At 33.3% G+C, this 15,369-nt stretch overlaps 1 protein-coding gene across 2 annotated transcripts; it reads right to left on the reverse strand.

Annotated features, from left to right (window-relative positions):
* Positions 1-1,103: 1,103 nt before the first annotated feature.
* LOC126823436 (leucine-rich repeat-containing protein 47) lies at positions 1,104-14,704 on the reverse strand. 2 transcript variants are annotated; one of them, XM_050552283.2, is made up of 5 exons: positions 13,676-14,702; positions 11,567-11,683; positions 8,966-9,084; positions 8,219-8,321; positions 1,104-3,325 (listed from the first exon to the last, which is right to left on the reverse strand). In XM_050552283.2, exons 1-5 carry the CDS (start codon positions 14,663-14,665, stop codon positions 3,011-3,013), a joined length of 1,644 nt encoding a protein of 547 aa, XP_050408240.1. In that variant the 5' UTR covers positions 14,666-14,702; the 3' UTR covers positions 1,104-3,010. The 2 variants fall into 2 exon arrangements, with proteins under 2 accessions (XP_050408240.1, XP_050408242.2); XM_050552285.2 differs by lacking the exon at positions 1,104-3,325 and adding an exon at positions 3,372-3,651 and having other exon boundaries at positions 13,676-14,704.
* Positions 14,705-15,369: the final 665 nt, after the last annotated feature.

Genomic DNA, 15,369 nt, shown 5'->3' on the forward strand with positions numbered 1-15,369 from the left:
AAAACTCACTAGGCTTCTTCATCTAACTAATTTAAGCATCAATTTAAACACCTATATAAATCTTAGAAGAATCGAATAATAATTGTAGTTTGAAGAGTGTTCACAAGATATTGTGGATGAAGGACATGGGTGAGAGCAATATATACATCCAGATTTCAATGTCCGTGTATATTATACATTAAGACTAAGCAATTTCTGCATTAACCAAAACTTTCTAGTTTTAGTTTGTTGTAAATTATATGCCCAAAATAAGATAGGTAATGATTTATTTTAACTCAACATTTGATACCTAACAATCTTTCATTGTGCACTAATGATTGTACAGATGATATTGATGAAAAATCTTCAATTAAGAGAAATTTGGTTTAGGTCCACATGACACCAACTAGGTCATTTTGGGACCAACATATAGTTCAATTTTATTTTAGCGTGAAATTTTTAGTAGTGGGAGGAAACCTGGGGACCTGACTCAATGACAGGCCTTACGATCTAAAGTGCACACGTATGACTGTGGACCTTATTCATAAAAGCAAGAAATATAGAAAAAGTCTTAGCATTACCTAGTTTGATTAATACTCTACTCAACACAGTGTAAAATTGGTGGACACCAACTTTTTCTGTTAAAATTATCTGTATGTGCTGGATGAAATGTTTTAACATTTTGTATTTAACACTGTAAGATCAACATGGTTATTCTTTATTTACTGTTATGTGTACAATGCCAAAGAGGAAAATGGTGCCCAGACTGAGGCATTTTCACTTTTCTGAATTCCAACTATCATGGATTCATACTTGATATGTGAAACGTGATTTTTTGTAAAATCAGGGGCCATAATCCATGAAGTTATGATCCGATACATGCTAATATCGAAAGGAACTGAGATCTTTGATAAAAACTGTGACCTGTAGAGTGTCCACAAACCAATTGTGGACCACGTACAGGGGCGACGGCATAATATGTCCACATGAAAATGTGGGCGTTTAAAAAAGTCATGTCTTTTTTAATCAAACCAACATCTCAAACCCCCTCACATATTTTGTTTAAATATGCTAGAATCAATTGCAATCTACACCCACAATACTGTTAATTATAATGAAACTAGAGCTGTAAATGATATTTTATTCATGATTAATTTAAATATATTTAATATTACAAAATAATTTATAGCAAAATGAACCAAATTCCTTATTCAAAATGAGAACTGTTAAGCAAGAAATAAACGTTTACTTGATGTTAGAAATGTTAATTATCGGTAAGTACATTTATTTAATGTCACATTTGGAACATTAACATAAGTAAGGTTTTATGCTATACCAGATACCATTCCTGCTTTACAGTTTTAAATTTATTATTATTAAGAAGCTGGCAAAGGAAACACATGCACAAGAACCTTCAATAGAAACAGATATACACTAAATAGTATGTGGTCTTCTGGTTTCATCTCTTTATCTGTTTTCAAGCTGAAAGAACCAACTAATTAAAATGGTTGTTGACCCTGCAAATTGGCAGTTTTTGTTTGTCAACAGATCAAATAGGAATACCACAGTCTGATATTGATAACATGCAAGAATTTTCACTTATTGTTAGCCATTTTATATTTAGTAATTACAGTAATCTGATGGTCCCACATGATGATTATTATTAAGCACAAACAACATGTTTTCAAATTGAGGTAAAACTGGACACTCTTATTTCACTTTATTATTAATGGCGTAATTTTTATTGTGCAAGTGATACAGATATGCTCTGAGATGAAGCCGGACATTAGTAAGCAGTACGAAGATGCAGTATACATTTATATTTCAACCAGTAATTTTATATTTGATTTCATGCAGAGTCCTAAAAAAAAAGGCGCATATTAGAAACTAGTTTATTATTGCCTGGTATTTGTCAGGTACAACTATATTTATTATTTTCAGGCCTGATCTTGTACACAGTAAAACAATAACAAAAACAATAAATATTCAATAAGATCTGACAATTGCAAAATAATACAAGCCAGTTGAAATTCTGTCCATGTGAACTCTGAATTGTTTTAAATTAAAGTATTGGTTGAACCAGTGAAGACACTTTGACATTATCAAATTTATAGCTTTAATGAGAGTTTCAAATATATAGGCGGTGATAACAATAACAATCTTTTATTTTGTGCTGAAATTATTTTGCAAATTGTAATTAATTCAAAAAACATACAGATAACTTTATCAGACTTAGTTATAATCAAATGTACTTCAAGGGGTTGATATAGTGGTTTCTGAATAATAGATGGTTGAAGATGAGATCTCTTCTTTTAACCATTCTCAATCATACTTTTAATTATAATAGCACTATATACATACAGTAAACTTCACATAAGTCGGATCTAAGTGGACTGAACAATTTTATCCAATTTAAGCTAAGATCTGAGTTAGCCGAAGACCAAAATTCAATCTTAGCTCGATTAGAAATAAACTGCAAGAGCTGAATAATAATTGATTCAAAGGCACATTTCAAGCTTTTGTTCGTATATGCGAGTAGACAACTTCCGGTTTGGTGCGATAAGATAACTTCTGTTTTGACGCCATCTTTGAAAAATATCCTGAATTTTCTCGTACAGCAGACAGCAAGTTTCGAATTTTCCGGGAAAATTCTATTATTTTGTGCCGCGTCAAATAAGCTGATTTGAATCAAAATCATAGGGGAAAGTATTTTGGGGTTCTGTGCATGGAATACCTAACCGCTTTTCGACCATCGGGACAAAACTGACTTAGTCATATTCTGAACATACTGCTGATCCGACTTGGGCGAAGGAAAAAAGCCTGAATTAGATCAAATGAACCGAACATTTTAATCCGAGTTGAGCAAAGATATAACTTAGGAAATCCGACTTGCGCACAGAAATTTAATAAGAAAAGCGTGCAGGATCAAAGGGTCCAAATGATTTTATCTGAGTTAAGCAAAGATCCGACTTGTACGAATCCGACTTATGCCAGGTTTACTGTATATCAATAAAATCAATTAGTAAAATATCTAATCATAGTTTCGTATAACTTGAAAAGCATCACATGTCAAATCAGTCCTAGATGGATATAAAACTTTTAAAGCTCCTTCATGGTCCACAATTTTGACTTGTTCCACAACTAAGATGAATTTCTCAGGCTTAGTGGCTCCAGCACCATCTGATGTGTCAGCTTCTTTAGGTTCAGTGCTAGGTGGGGTGTTGTCTGGTCGACCAATACCTAAGAGTAATGTCTCTTTAAGTATTTCTTCCATTACATTCTTACAAACATCTAGACTAGTCGAACTTGTTACTTCTATTAAAATATCAGTTGTTTCATCACTAATCTGTAAATATTAATTGACAATTATTATAGTGTTCAATAATGTAGGTATTCACCATAAATATCAGTTGTTTTATCCCTAATCTGTAAATATTAATTGATAGTTATTATAGTGTTCCATATTGTAGGTGTTTGCTGCCAAAATATCAGTTGTTTCATCACTAATCTGTACATATTAATTGATAGTTATTATAGCGTTCCATATTGTAGGTGTTTTCTGCCAAAATATCAGTTGTTTCATCACTAATCTGTACATATTAATTGATAGTTATTATAGTGTTCCATATTGTAGGTGTTTGTTGCCAAAATATCAGTTGTTTCATCACTAATCTGTAAATATTAATTGATAGTTATTATAGTGTTCCATATTGTAAGTGTTTGCTGCCAAAATATCAGTTGTTTCATCAATAATCTGTACACATTAATTGATAGTTATTATAGTGTTCCTTATTTCTAGCCAAATTCTAGGTGTTTACTGCAAAAATATCAGTTGTTTCATCACATATCTGTACATATTTATTGATAGTTTTTATAGTGTTCCTTATTTCTAGGTGTTTACCATAAATATCAGTGGTTTCATCAATTATATGTAAATATTAATTGATAGTTATTATACTGTGCCTTATTATAGGTGTTTACTGAATGCTAAAGCAGTAAATTAATAATTTAAAGATAAAGTATAATAAAAAATCATCACAATTCAGTAGCAGAAATCTCATCTATAAAATAATAATCATGCTATGCAGTATGCAGTCAACAGCTTAGTGCTGGGACTGCTTGTACTGAAAGAAAAAATAAACTTATTACCGTAATCTATACCAGAAACTTTATTATCACTTAATATAGATATTAATCAGCCCACAGTCAATTAAAGTTGTTAATTCAAGGGAGTAATCCAAGAATTATTTTCACGGTAACTCAAACATTGAAATTTATTGACAACCAATACAATAGCCTGTAAATTATATCATGTGAACAATATCTGACCGACAGTCTTTGAATGGTCAAGCAGAATTTAAAGATAAGTTGCCAGGCAACAAAACGCATGCCCACAGCAGCTAAATAGTCCGAGCAATTGACAAGGGTTGTCGTAGAGAATTTACAAAACACTGATATCAATGTTAAATAAAGTGAAACAGGGGCCATAACTGTAGAAGTGTTTAACAGAAATTGCTGAAACTCAGCTAAATAGTCCGAGCAATTGACAAGGGTTGTCGTAGAGAATTTACAAAACACTGATATCAATGTTAAATAAAGTGAAACAGGGGCCATAACTGTAGAAGTGTTTAACAGAAATTGCTGAAACTCAATAGGCTTCTTTGTTTTACTAGTCTACATAATGCATACAAATTTAATACTATCTAGAAGCAATTTGCTGAAATTAACAGATGATAACTTTAGTCGTAACTGTAGAGGTTATTAACAAAAATTACTTAAATTCAATAGGCTTTTTTGTTTTACTGATCGGATGATAACGCTAGTTGATAGTGTTCCAACTAGGTGAATGAAGAGCCATAACTCTATAAGCCATTAAAGTAAATTGCTGAAAATCAATAGGTTTTTTCGTTTTACTAATTTAAATAATGCATGTATTCAGATCTAACGGGAACTTTTGTCGTTCACAAGTTTCGATAAAGTGTAATATCGGCCATAACTCTAAAAGATGTTAACAGAAATTGCTGAAATTAAATAGTCTTTATCTTTTTACTAACTTAAATAATGCGTGTAAATTTACTACAGAAGTTTTAAATGGAAATTGTTGATATTAAATAGGCTTCTTCATCTCACTAATGTAAACAACATATATAAATTTCAAAGTGATCTGATAATAAATGTAGTAAAATGTAAAATAACAAGCCAACAGTGAGGCTGATGTTCCCCGTCGAAATCCCCAAATAACTAGATGACACATATTAATTAATAGCACATTTATTTTTTTCAAAAGTATCGAGCAATCACTCTCTATCAGATAGAATCAAGATTATCTTGTCTCAAAGCATCGATCAATGAAATTGATTAGCTCTGCTTAGCTTTAGCTCGAAATGTTTATCATTGAACTCAGTCAAGACATTCACCTAATGAACATCTACATCAAGTTTAAACATTCTACCTCAATTAAAAGCAGAGTTGTTATGTTCCAAAGTCTTGACCAATCAAATTACTTATCGCTCCTTAGCCTAAGCAGAAAATTCGCACCTTCGAACCTAATCAAGGTAATGTTATAATGAATCTATATTCGGAGTTTCATCGCTCTCACTTCATTATAACCAAAGCATCAACCAATCACATTGCTTAACTCTGCTTACCGTAAGCAGACAATGTTCATCATCAAACTCCATCAAGGCATTCACCTAATGAACGCCTACATTCTACTTCAATTAGAAGGAGAGTTATTGTGTTCCAAAGTCTCGACCAATCAAATTGCTTATCGCTCTGCTTACTCTGAGCAGAACATGCTCATTATCGAACTTAGTTAAAGTATTGATGTAATGGAACTATACACTAAGTTTCATCACTCTCACTTAATTAGAACTAAAGTTATCGTGTCCCAAAGTATCAACCAATCAAACTGCTTATCTATGCTTACCCTAAGCAGAAAATGCTCATCTTTGAACTCCATCAAGGCATAGACCTAATAAACACCTACACCAAGTTTGAACATTCTAGCTCAATAAAAAGGATAGTTATTGTGTTCCTAAGTCTCGGCCAATCAAATTGCTTATCGCTCTGCTTACCCTGAGCAGAAAATGCTCATTAACACTCTCACTTAATTAGAACTAAAGTTATCGTGTCCCAAAGCATCAACCAATCAAATTGCTTATCTCTACTTACCCTAAGCAGAAAATGCTCATTTTCGAACTCCATCAAGGTATTGACCTAATAAACACCCACAACAAGTTTGAACATTTTAGCCCCATTAGAAAGAGAGTTATTGTGTCCCAAAAAGTGTGACGGACAGACAGATAGACGGACAGACAGACGAATGAACCCATTTTAATAGTCCGCCGCTTTCTTCGAAAGGCGGGGGACAATAAATATCGTCAAACTAGAGTACGGTTCAATGTCATTTTAATTTCAATAAAGCATTACTCAGCAAATGAACACCTCTCATAACAACAAAATAATCAATAGTGATCAATTAGATGGCATCCTAATCAATGTTGTTGATAACAAGTATGTAATTTGATAAATAATGTATTACAAAAAGGCATTCAGTTGTTATTTTAGAAAAAGAGTATAATGTGGCAGGCCATATTATTCTCAATAGACATTTATTCTGACATACCTGTCCTGGAGGTTGCATTAATGTCATGCATTGACATCACGTATCAACCAAGATGGCGGAAACAATTCTTTCTATATTGTTTACCTGATGTGATAAGTATCTGACTTTTGAATATTTAACGGTTTTATTTATCTTCCTTGTTTACTGGTCTCATAATTTAAACTGACAAAATAGCGGACTCAAGTCTAACGTCTGACATTGAAGATGCGTCGGTTTCACCTTCAAGTTTGTGCAAACTGAAGTCATTTTACAATAGTAAATCGACTTATCTCTAATCAATGTATATCTCTCGATAAAATTCTGCTAAAACAATGCCCTGAATAATTATATGACCTCTTACCTATTATCAAGCTCCTTATGATCATCTTAACAATCAACTTACTACTCTCAAGCCAAATATTAATATAGTTAAAATAAGTATACGCTTTAAAGGGACCTAACTCTGGAATTCGTTGCCAGCCTCCTTAAAAACTTTAAATAACTTTAATTTTTTCAGGAAAAACTTCTTTACCTTAAATCAACTCCAAATATATTATCCTCAAAAAGCCCCCCCCCCCACCTATATTTCTTATCATATGTATTCTGTGTGTCTCCATATTATAAGCATGTACATATTGTATATTTCTTACTTAATACATGTTAAATCTATGTATTCAAACTTTCTGTTTTATGAACTCACATATATACTGTATTTAATCTTTTTAAATTATTCTGTATTTTTTCCCCCTCGATTAAAATTGATTGTGGTGTTATTTAATTTATCAGTCTGTATCTTTGGTAATGACATATTGATGTTTACCATTTCTGGAATACCTGATAGCACTTCCCTACCCAAGGTTGTAATATCTTGCAATATAGATATCATGTAAAATACATTGTTTAATGATGTTTGGCTATTAGTATCATCATCCCTTTATTTACATTCAAGTGCCCACAGCAGCCAAATCGTCCAAGCAGTCAACAAGGGTTGTTGCATATTTATTCTTTGGTAGGTACATGTATATAAAGGTCCAACAAAGTGAAACAAGAGCCATATAGGATTCTTTGCTTTACTAATTTAAATAATACATATATATATAAATTTAATGCAGATCGGATGATAACTTAAGTCATTCACAAGGTTCAACAAAGTGAAAAAAGGGCCATCACTCTAGAAGTTATATATGGTAATTGCTGAGATTCAAATATCAATAGGCTTCTTTTAAATAATGCATGTAAATTTCATATAGATCGGAAGATGACTTTTGTTGATAGAGCGTTCACAAGGTTTAACAAAGTGAAGCAAGGGTCTTAACTCTAGAAGTAATTAACAGAATTTGATTAAATTCATTAGGCTTCTTCTTGCTACTGATGTTAATAATGCATATTAATTTCATACAGATCGGGTGGTAATTTTTGTTGTTAGAGCGTTAGAGCATTCACAAGGGTCTTCAAAGTGAAACAAGGGCCAATAGGCTTTTTCATCTAGTAATGTTAACAAAACACATTGCGGAGGCAACAACAATATACCACCACACTTCCATTTGGGCATATAAATATTAACAGAAGCTAAATCGTCTATGGCTCTCTAGATGACTATCTCACTAGTATTAAATGAACATCAAGAATTACCTTAGTTTTATCACTGTTTGTGATTGGTGGAAATGAAATCACCTGATCAGAAGCATCGCGTAAACATGGATATTGAACTTTGCCCTTCAAAAGTTCTAAATATCTGTAATAAAAACAATTATGCCATTTTTATTTATTGAGATTTTCAATGAAAAATAATTACTTATTACCTTTTTATTAAAATGGTTTGCCTTTTTTTCAGAACAATTGTTTTTCCTAGATTTTACAATATCTATTTTCATGAAAATCACAGAGGATCTTGTCCTTGATATACATATATGAAGGCAGTAAACATGGTAAGTGCTAGAAGGACTATTATTGTTGTTATGAAATGAAATGGAGTTTAACGTCCTACTGTTCTGCTCCTAACCTGGGCTAATGAAGACAGGCATATGCCATACAGTGTGCTATGAGGGATATTTTGCCCGAACAGCTGCACTTCGGCCTACTCTTATATCGAATTCCAACTGCCAAGGGATCTTTTACGTGCACGCCAATGTGTACACAGGACCTCGGTTTTTCGTCCCATCCGAACGAATAGACAGCTTTCTTTGTCAGCCCCTCCGTCCTGCATCACTGACAAGGGAGAACCACGCCGGAAAATCTGGATGAACTTTCTCGGCCAATGCAGGGATCGAATGCCCGACCTCCAGGCTAGCGAGCTAGCGTCTCACCCACTTAGCCACGTGATCCCCTATTGTTGTTATGAATAATAAAGCAGTTCCACACAAATTGGGATCAACTTACTTATGAATTCCACTAATGGTGTTTCTCTTCTTCTCTTTACGAAGTGCTTCAGCTTCTTCCACCAGTTCTCTCATCAACTTTTGAGCTGAGACTTCTTTAAACTTAAACAATGGAGTTATCTGGAAACAAATATGTGTTTTAATTTTAGACTATGTATTGCAGAGAGAGAGAGAGAGAAATGGGGTTTAACATGCACTTGACACAAACCAGGTCATTTCTGGATAAACACATGGTTCAATTTTATTTTAATAATTCGCTTGCGCGTAGGGGTCCCTAGCAGTGGGAGGAAACCAGAGGACATGGAGGAAACCCACGAGGTTGGACAGGCAACCCTTCCGTTGTCACATACAACCGGGGAATCAAAACCACACCAGTTGAATCAATGGAGTGAATGACAGACCTTATGATATGTGCTAACCATTCGGCCATCCCACACCACACACCCCTGTGTACAGGGCTGCCGACAACCAGTATCGCAGCGCAATTTGCAATACATATTTTGTCCGTTGCTAACCAAAAATTAAAATCTAACGTTTTTGATTCGCAGTTACTGCGAATCATTAATGTGCCTGTCATTTTGGATATTGACACAAGAATAATCCACATTTTGAAGACTAGAAGGCTTACTCATGCTTTCAATGTGTATAAAGTAATTATATCATATTCATTTTGAAAGAAATAAATCCAGTGTATCTCCCACGTATTGTAAATAAAATATAAAACAAGCCAACAGTGAGGCTGATGTCCCCCGCCGAAATTGCAAAATAAATAGATGACACATATTAATTAATCGCACATTTATTTTTTTCACTAAGTTTCATCACTCTCTATCAGATAGAATCAAGATTATCTTGTCCCAAACCATCGACAAATGAAATCGATTAGCTCTGCTTAGCTTCAGCTCGAAATGTTAATTATTGAACTCAGTCAAGACATTCACCTAATGAACATCTACATATACATCAAGTTTAAACATTCACCTAATAGACACCTATGCCAAGTTTGAACATTCTACCTCAATTAGAAGGAGAGTTATTGTGTTCCAAAGTTTCTACCAATCAAATTGCTTATCACTCTGCTTACCCTCAGCAAAAAATGTTCATTATCGAACTTAGTTAAGGTATTCATATAATAAATCTATACACCAAGTTTCATCAATCTCACTTAATTAGAACTAAAGTTATCGTGTCCCAAAGCATCAACCAATCAAATTGCTTATCTCTGCTTACCCTAAGCGGAAAATGCTCATCTTCGAACTCCATCAAGGCATTGACCTAATCAACACATACACCAAGTTTGAACATTCTAGCTCAATTAGGAAGAGAGTTATCGTGCCCCAAAGTATCAACCAATCAAATTGCTTATCTCTGCTTACCCTAAGCGGAAAATGCTCATCTTCGAACTCCATCAAGGCATTGACCTAATAAACACATACACCAAGTTTGAACATTCTAGCTCAATTAGGAAGAGAGTTATTGTGTCCCAAAAAGTGTGACGGACAGACAGACGGACAGACGGACGGACGGACAGACAGACGGACGAACCCATTTTAATAGTCCCCTGCTTTCTTCGAAAGGCGGGGGACAAAAATAAATACATGTTAACGTATTGTAAAATGATAAATCAAAGTAAAAATTCCCTTAAAATTTTATTGTTTGTATCGCGTGTGTCTACATGTAGTTAATCGAGGAGCGCCCGATTGAACAAAAATAGTAATACACGATAAAAAGCAGACAAAATTGTTTTCTAACGAAGATTTCTAACGTAACAAAAAAATTACAATTAAAATGAGTGGGGCTTCGGAAGTCACTGTCAAGAATTCGCTTCAGACATAAGACCTAACTAAATGTCTACATCACATTCACAAACTCAACTGTCACAAGTACTTGTGGCAGTGCTAAAAAATCTAAGAATAGTTAGAATGGAATCTAATCATATTTCAATTTGTTATGAATTAAAATATCTTGTTATTTAGGTGTTTTACGTTGAAACTGAAAAACTGCTAATCAAATTTTAAATTTGCTAATCAAATTTGGCAAAATTGGACTTTTTGATTAGCAGTGCTGCTAATCAACAGAGAAAAATTAGCGCGACAGCCCTGCCTGTGTATCGTAACAAAAAAATTACAATTAAAATGAGTGGGGCTTCGGAAGTCACTGTCAAGAATTCGCTTCAGACCTAAGACCTAACTAAATGTCTACATCACATTCACAAACTCAACTGTCACAAGTACTTGTGGCAGTGCTAAAAAATCTAAGAATAGTCAGAATGGAATCTAATCATATTTCAATTTGTTATGAATTAAAATATCTTGTTATTTAGGTGTTTTACGTTGAAACTGAAAAACTGCTAATCAAATTTTAAATTTGCTAATCAAATTTTAAATTTGCTAATCAAATTTTGCAAAATTGGACTTTTTGATTAGCAGTGCTGCTAATCAACTGTGAAAAATTACCGACAGCCCTGCCTGTGTATTGCAGTTTCTTAATGATATGAGGTGTCAGTTGTCAAGATGTTTAAATTTATCTCAGTTTTGATGCTGCATCTAGTCTGAATGTTACACAAAGTTGCGCTTAGAGTTTTCTTTTCAAAGCCACATACCTTTAACAGTTGAGGGAATTCAGCCGTATATGTGAGAGGTCCTTTAATAAATTTCATATCATGGGTAGCAATAGTAGCTGCTTGTCTCTTCTGACACACTGTGTCATGTAATCTGGTCTAAAATAAAATTATTCACATATGTACATTGTATTCATAATTCCTGATGAATTTATTTCTCAATAAATTAAAAATATCAGATTCAATTCTAAAAAAGAAACCATATAGATCAAGACAAATTAGGCATGGAAATGAGGGCAGGATGATTTACCCAATGGGGTCATTCCATGTCAAGTGGGAAATCGATCACCTCGAAAACATCTTGAAAAAATATATGTTATTGTACATGTAAAAACTAGAACTGTGCAAAATTTGTATCAATAATTTACTTGAGTTTCTGATATCTTGTTTTTACCTATCAGGCTATCATAGTGATTTTGTAGTGCTCCAGAGATTGATGGTAGTACTACGTAAGAAACATATGAATAAGCATCAGTCTTCACTACACTCCCAGAAAATTGGCCTGGAATATAGTTTCAGAACAAATTTTCAAAAATTGACTCCTATTGAACCCTAAGAATCTGAAACTTGGTGGAATGCCCGTATCTCAGTCAATTTTCAAGCTACAGCCCACAAATTTTGCACAGCTTCTAGTTTTTACATGTACAATAACATATATTTTTTCCAGATCATTTCAAGGGGGGTGCGATTTTCCACCCCTGCCCCCTGGTCCACTCAACATGAAATGACCCAATACCACCCAATACAAACAAATACTATTTCACATAAATACGATACCTCATTAATGTAAACATAATGTTTCAATTATATTTTAAAAAAATGAGTTAAATTGTGGAAAACTTGCAAAAAATGTACGTCAAAAGTGAATGCCAATGTCTTGCTATTCCAGTTATCTCCCTTGATTAGTGTTTCATAGTATTGAAATTGAACTGTGTTTACTGACAGGACTACTAAAAATAGATTTATTCAGTTTACTGTATAAAAAAAGTTTGTGAAATCATCGAATTAACTCATTTTTTTTATAATTTAAGCATTAAGTTAGTTTTTCCCAATAATAAGGTAGGTGATGGTATTTGGTAGTATTTACTTGGAATTGGGTAGTATATTATTGTAGGGATTTCAGGTCAAAGTTTTAAATGACAGAAATTTCTTTCTTTTTTTTAAAAATATTTTGTGAAAATCTACATAAATTGCTACTCAAATTTTTATTTCATCAAAATATTCTGAGTAGATCTAAAGTTATGAAATTTTAAAATCCGAGATCGATGTCAATAATGTAGTCAAAATGCTCTATAACAGTCAATACGTGCCATGACACCAAAATTAGCAGTATTTTCCCTTCAGAATCGTTTGTGCCAAATTTAAAACTGAAATCTGCACATTAGTCAGCCAAGATTTATCAAAATCGTAATAATTTGAATGATAATATGTCAAATATTTATAATCTGGATGATACCACAAAAAAAGTAGGTTATATTTAGTTGAAATTTAGCAAAATTCAGTCAGCAAAACAGATAAAATCCCATTTTCTACGGCTGTAATTGTCGTAGCTCGGGGTATAACGTATCATAATAATCACAAAAATGTTATCTATCGTTTGATTGGCTCTACATGTATGTTGAAATCCCCCGAAAACTAAGGTGCGGATTCACCAAAGAAGTCAGCCATAGCAATTAATGTTGTTGGAAAATCCCCGGTCGTGTGATGTCAGAGCGATTTTTTCCTGTGAGTGTCTCCCGTACATAAACGGAAATATGGCTTACATTTCGATAATTTTTGAGCCGGAATCTTTGCAGATATTGAGATTGATATTTAACAAATACAATACATTTTGCTAGTAATACATTTAAATGAAATAGTAATTCAGAATCGTAGATTGAAGTTGGCTATATTTCATGCTGAAGTCACGTGACGGGAAACCCCTAATTATTGGGTAAATCATCCTGACACGATCTGTTAAGACTCTTAACTAAGACAATGCCACATCCATGATTGATTGGAAATATACAATTTTTCAGCAGAAAAATCAATCAAAGAAAGTATTTTCATTCAACTGTGATTAAATTGCCTAATTAGAATTAATAACAATACCTGAAGAGTTATAAAATGTTTGAACATGTTGAGTGATTTCTTTAGATTCAGATGCCGTACAATACAGCAAACTATATATGGACGAACTGTAACGACTGGAACTTGGACTGACACAGTTACACCAGACTCATCTTCTAAGGGAAAACGAAGAACACTGATCATGTTTTTAGCCAAATCGATTTCTTCATCATCTTTGTCTTTACCTTTTTTCTTCTTTTTAGATTTAGATTTTTTATCTGATTTTCCTTCCCTTTCTTTCTGTTTTTGTAACTCTGCTGATAAATAAGTCATCATAACTTTAAATTGTCCCTGGTCCACCATCTTGGCCAGTCTTCTCTCTCCAATGCAGTTACCTTTACCATTGAATTCCTTCAACTTTGGGCATTCACAAAGTCGCAAGGGAAGGTCCTTTAGTTTGTTTTCGGAAACATCTAAAGTAGTTAATCGAACTAAATTACTCAAATCTTCTGGAAGCTCTGTCAGTTTATTATGACCTGCACGGATCTGTGTTAAATATTCATGATTTTCGCTCATTCCATCTGGTAATTCAGTGAGTTCATTATAAGAAACATCAAAAATGGCCAATGCTGCAAGTTTTCCAATCGCAGGTATTCTTGTGAGTTTGTTTACGCTCAAGTTCAGAGTTTCTAAATGTGTCAACTGACTTAGCTCTTCTGGTAAACTTTCTAATTTATTATTTGATAAATCAAGCAGTTTTAATTTGCTTAAATTACCGATAGTTGGTGGTAAAGACGTCAACTGATTATTACCCAAACTCAACCTCATTAATTCTGTAAGTTTTCCGATAGATTCCGACAGATTTGGCAGACATGTCTTACTGATATCAAGATAATTTAGTAGGTTTAACTTAAAAATATGTTCATCCAGGCCACCAGATTCTATCCTTTCATTTATATCGGCTCCATGTAAAGTCAGTTCTTTACGTTTTTCTTTGCGAGCAGTCGAAACTTCAGGCCATGCGAACGCCATATTGGTATCTTAATTGGCCTTTATCCGTAAAGAGTCATATCTAAGGGAAATAACTCAATCATATGTTGGAGTGGGTTATAATTTCTCTTTTTTACGTAAAGTTGTGAAATAGGCCTAACAGTGTGTTACATAAGACTTCGCAATCCAATCCAAAAATTTAATATAAAAAAAACCAACAACCCCCCCCCCCCCCCAAGATTACACAATTATATACATTGATTCATAGTTTTCAATAAACAATAGGGGTTTTATAAAATTTCTGATGGACGGGACCTTAATAAATAATATAATAATAAGGTCCATCTATTATGGTTTTATTTTCGCCGCAGATCTTTACGAATAAGCCGGTTGCCGATACTGACTTTATTTTACACAAATTTATGTTTTAACGCTTATATGAAATGCGAGCTCTGTGTTCTAATTTCTCAACCTTTGAATATTTTCAACGGACTTCATTTTAAAGGAGCTAATTAAACCTCCATAATATTCACAATTAAAAACACTAATTAGAATTCAATATCGGTCCATATTTATCAATACTGATGTTATTATCTTACCTCTAAAATATGGGATCCTAATACCCAATATTTAAGACCCAATGAACATTTTAAAATCAATACACAACATTATGTGCATGGACATAATGGTTTGTAATGAACAAAGAAAAACATATCCCAGACTGAGAAGACAATCAGAAGTTATTA

The sequence above is a fragment of the Patella vulgata genome, chromosome 6 (genome assembly GCF_932274485.2).
Source record: "Patella vulgata chromosome 6, xgPatVulg1.2, whole genome shotgun sequence".
Taxonomy (NCBI): domain Eukaryota; kingdom Metazoa; phylum Mollusca; class Gastropoda; family Patellidae; genus Patella; species Patella vulgata.

Excerpts from the sequence above, each read along its gene's own strand:
- LOC126823436 (XM_050552283.2), bottom strand. The coding sequence starts at position 14,665 with ATGGCGTTCGCATGGCCTGAAGTTTCGACTGCTCGCAAAGAAAAACGT. Across the intron at positions 9,085-11,566 it reads AATTCCCTCAACTGTTAAAG|ATAACTCCATTGTTTAAGTT; the intron begins GTATGTGGCTTT and ends ATTTGTTTCCAG. Across the intron at positions 3,326-8,218 it reads CAAACAGTGATAAAACTAAG|ATTAGTGATGAAACAACTGA; the intron begins GTAATTCTTGAT and ends TAATATTTACAG.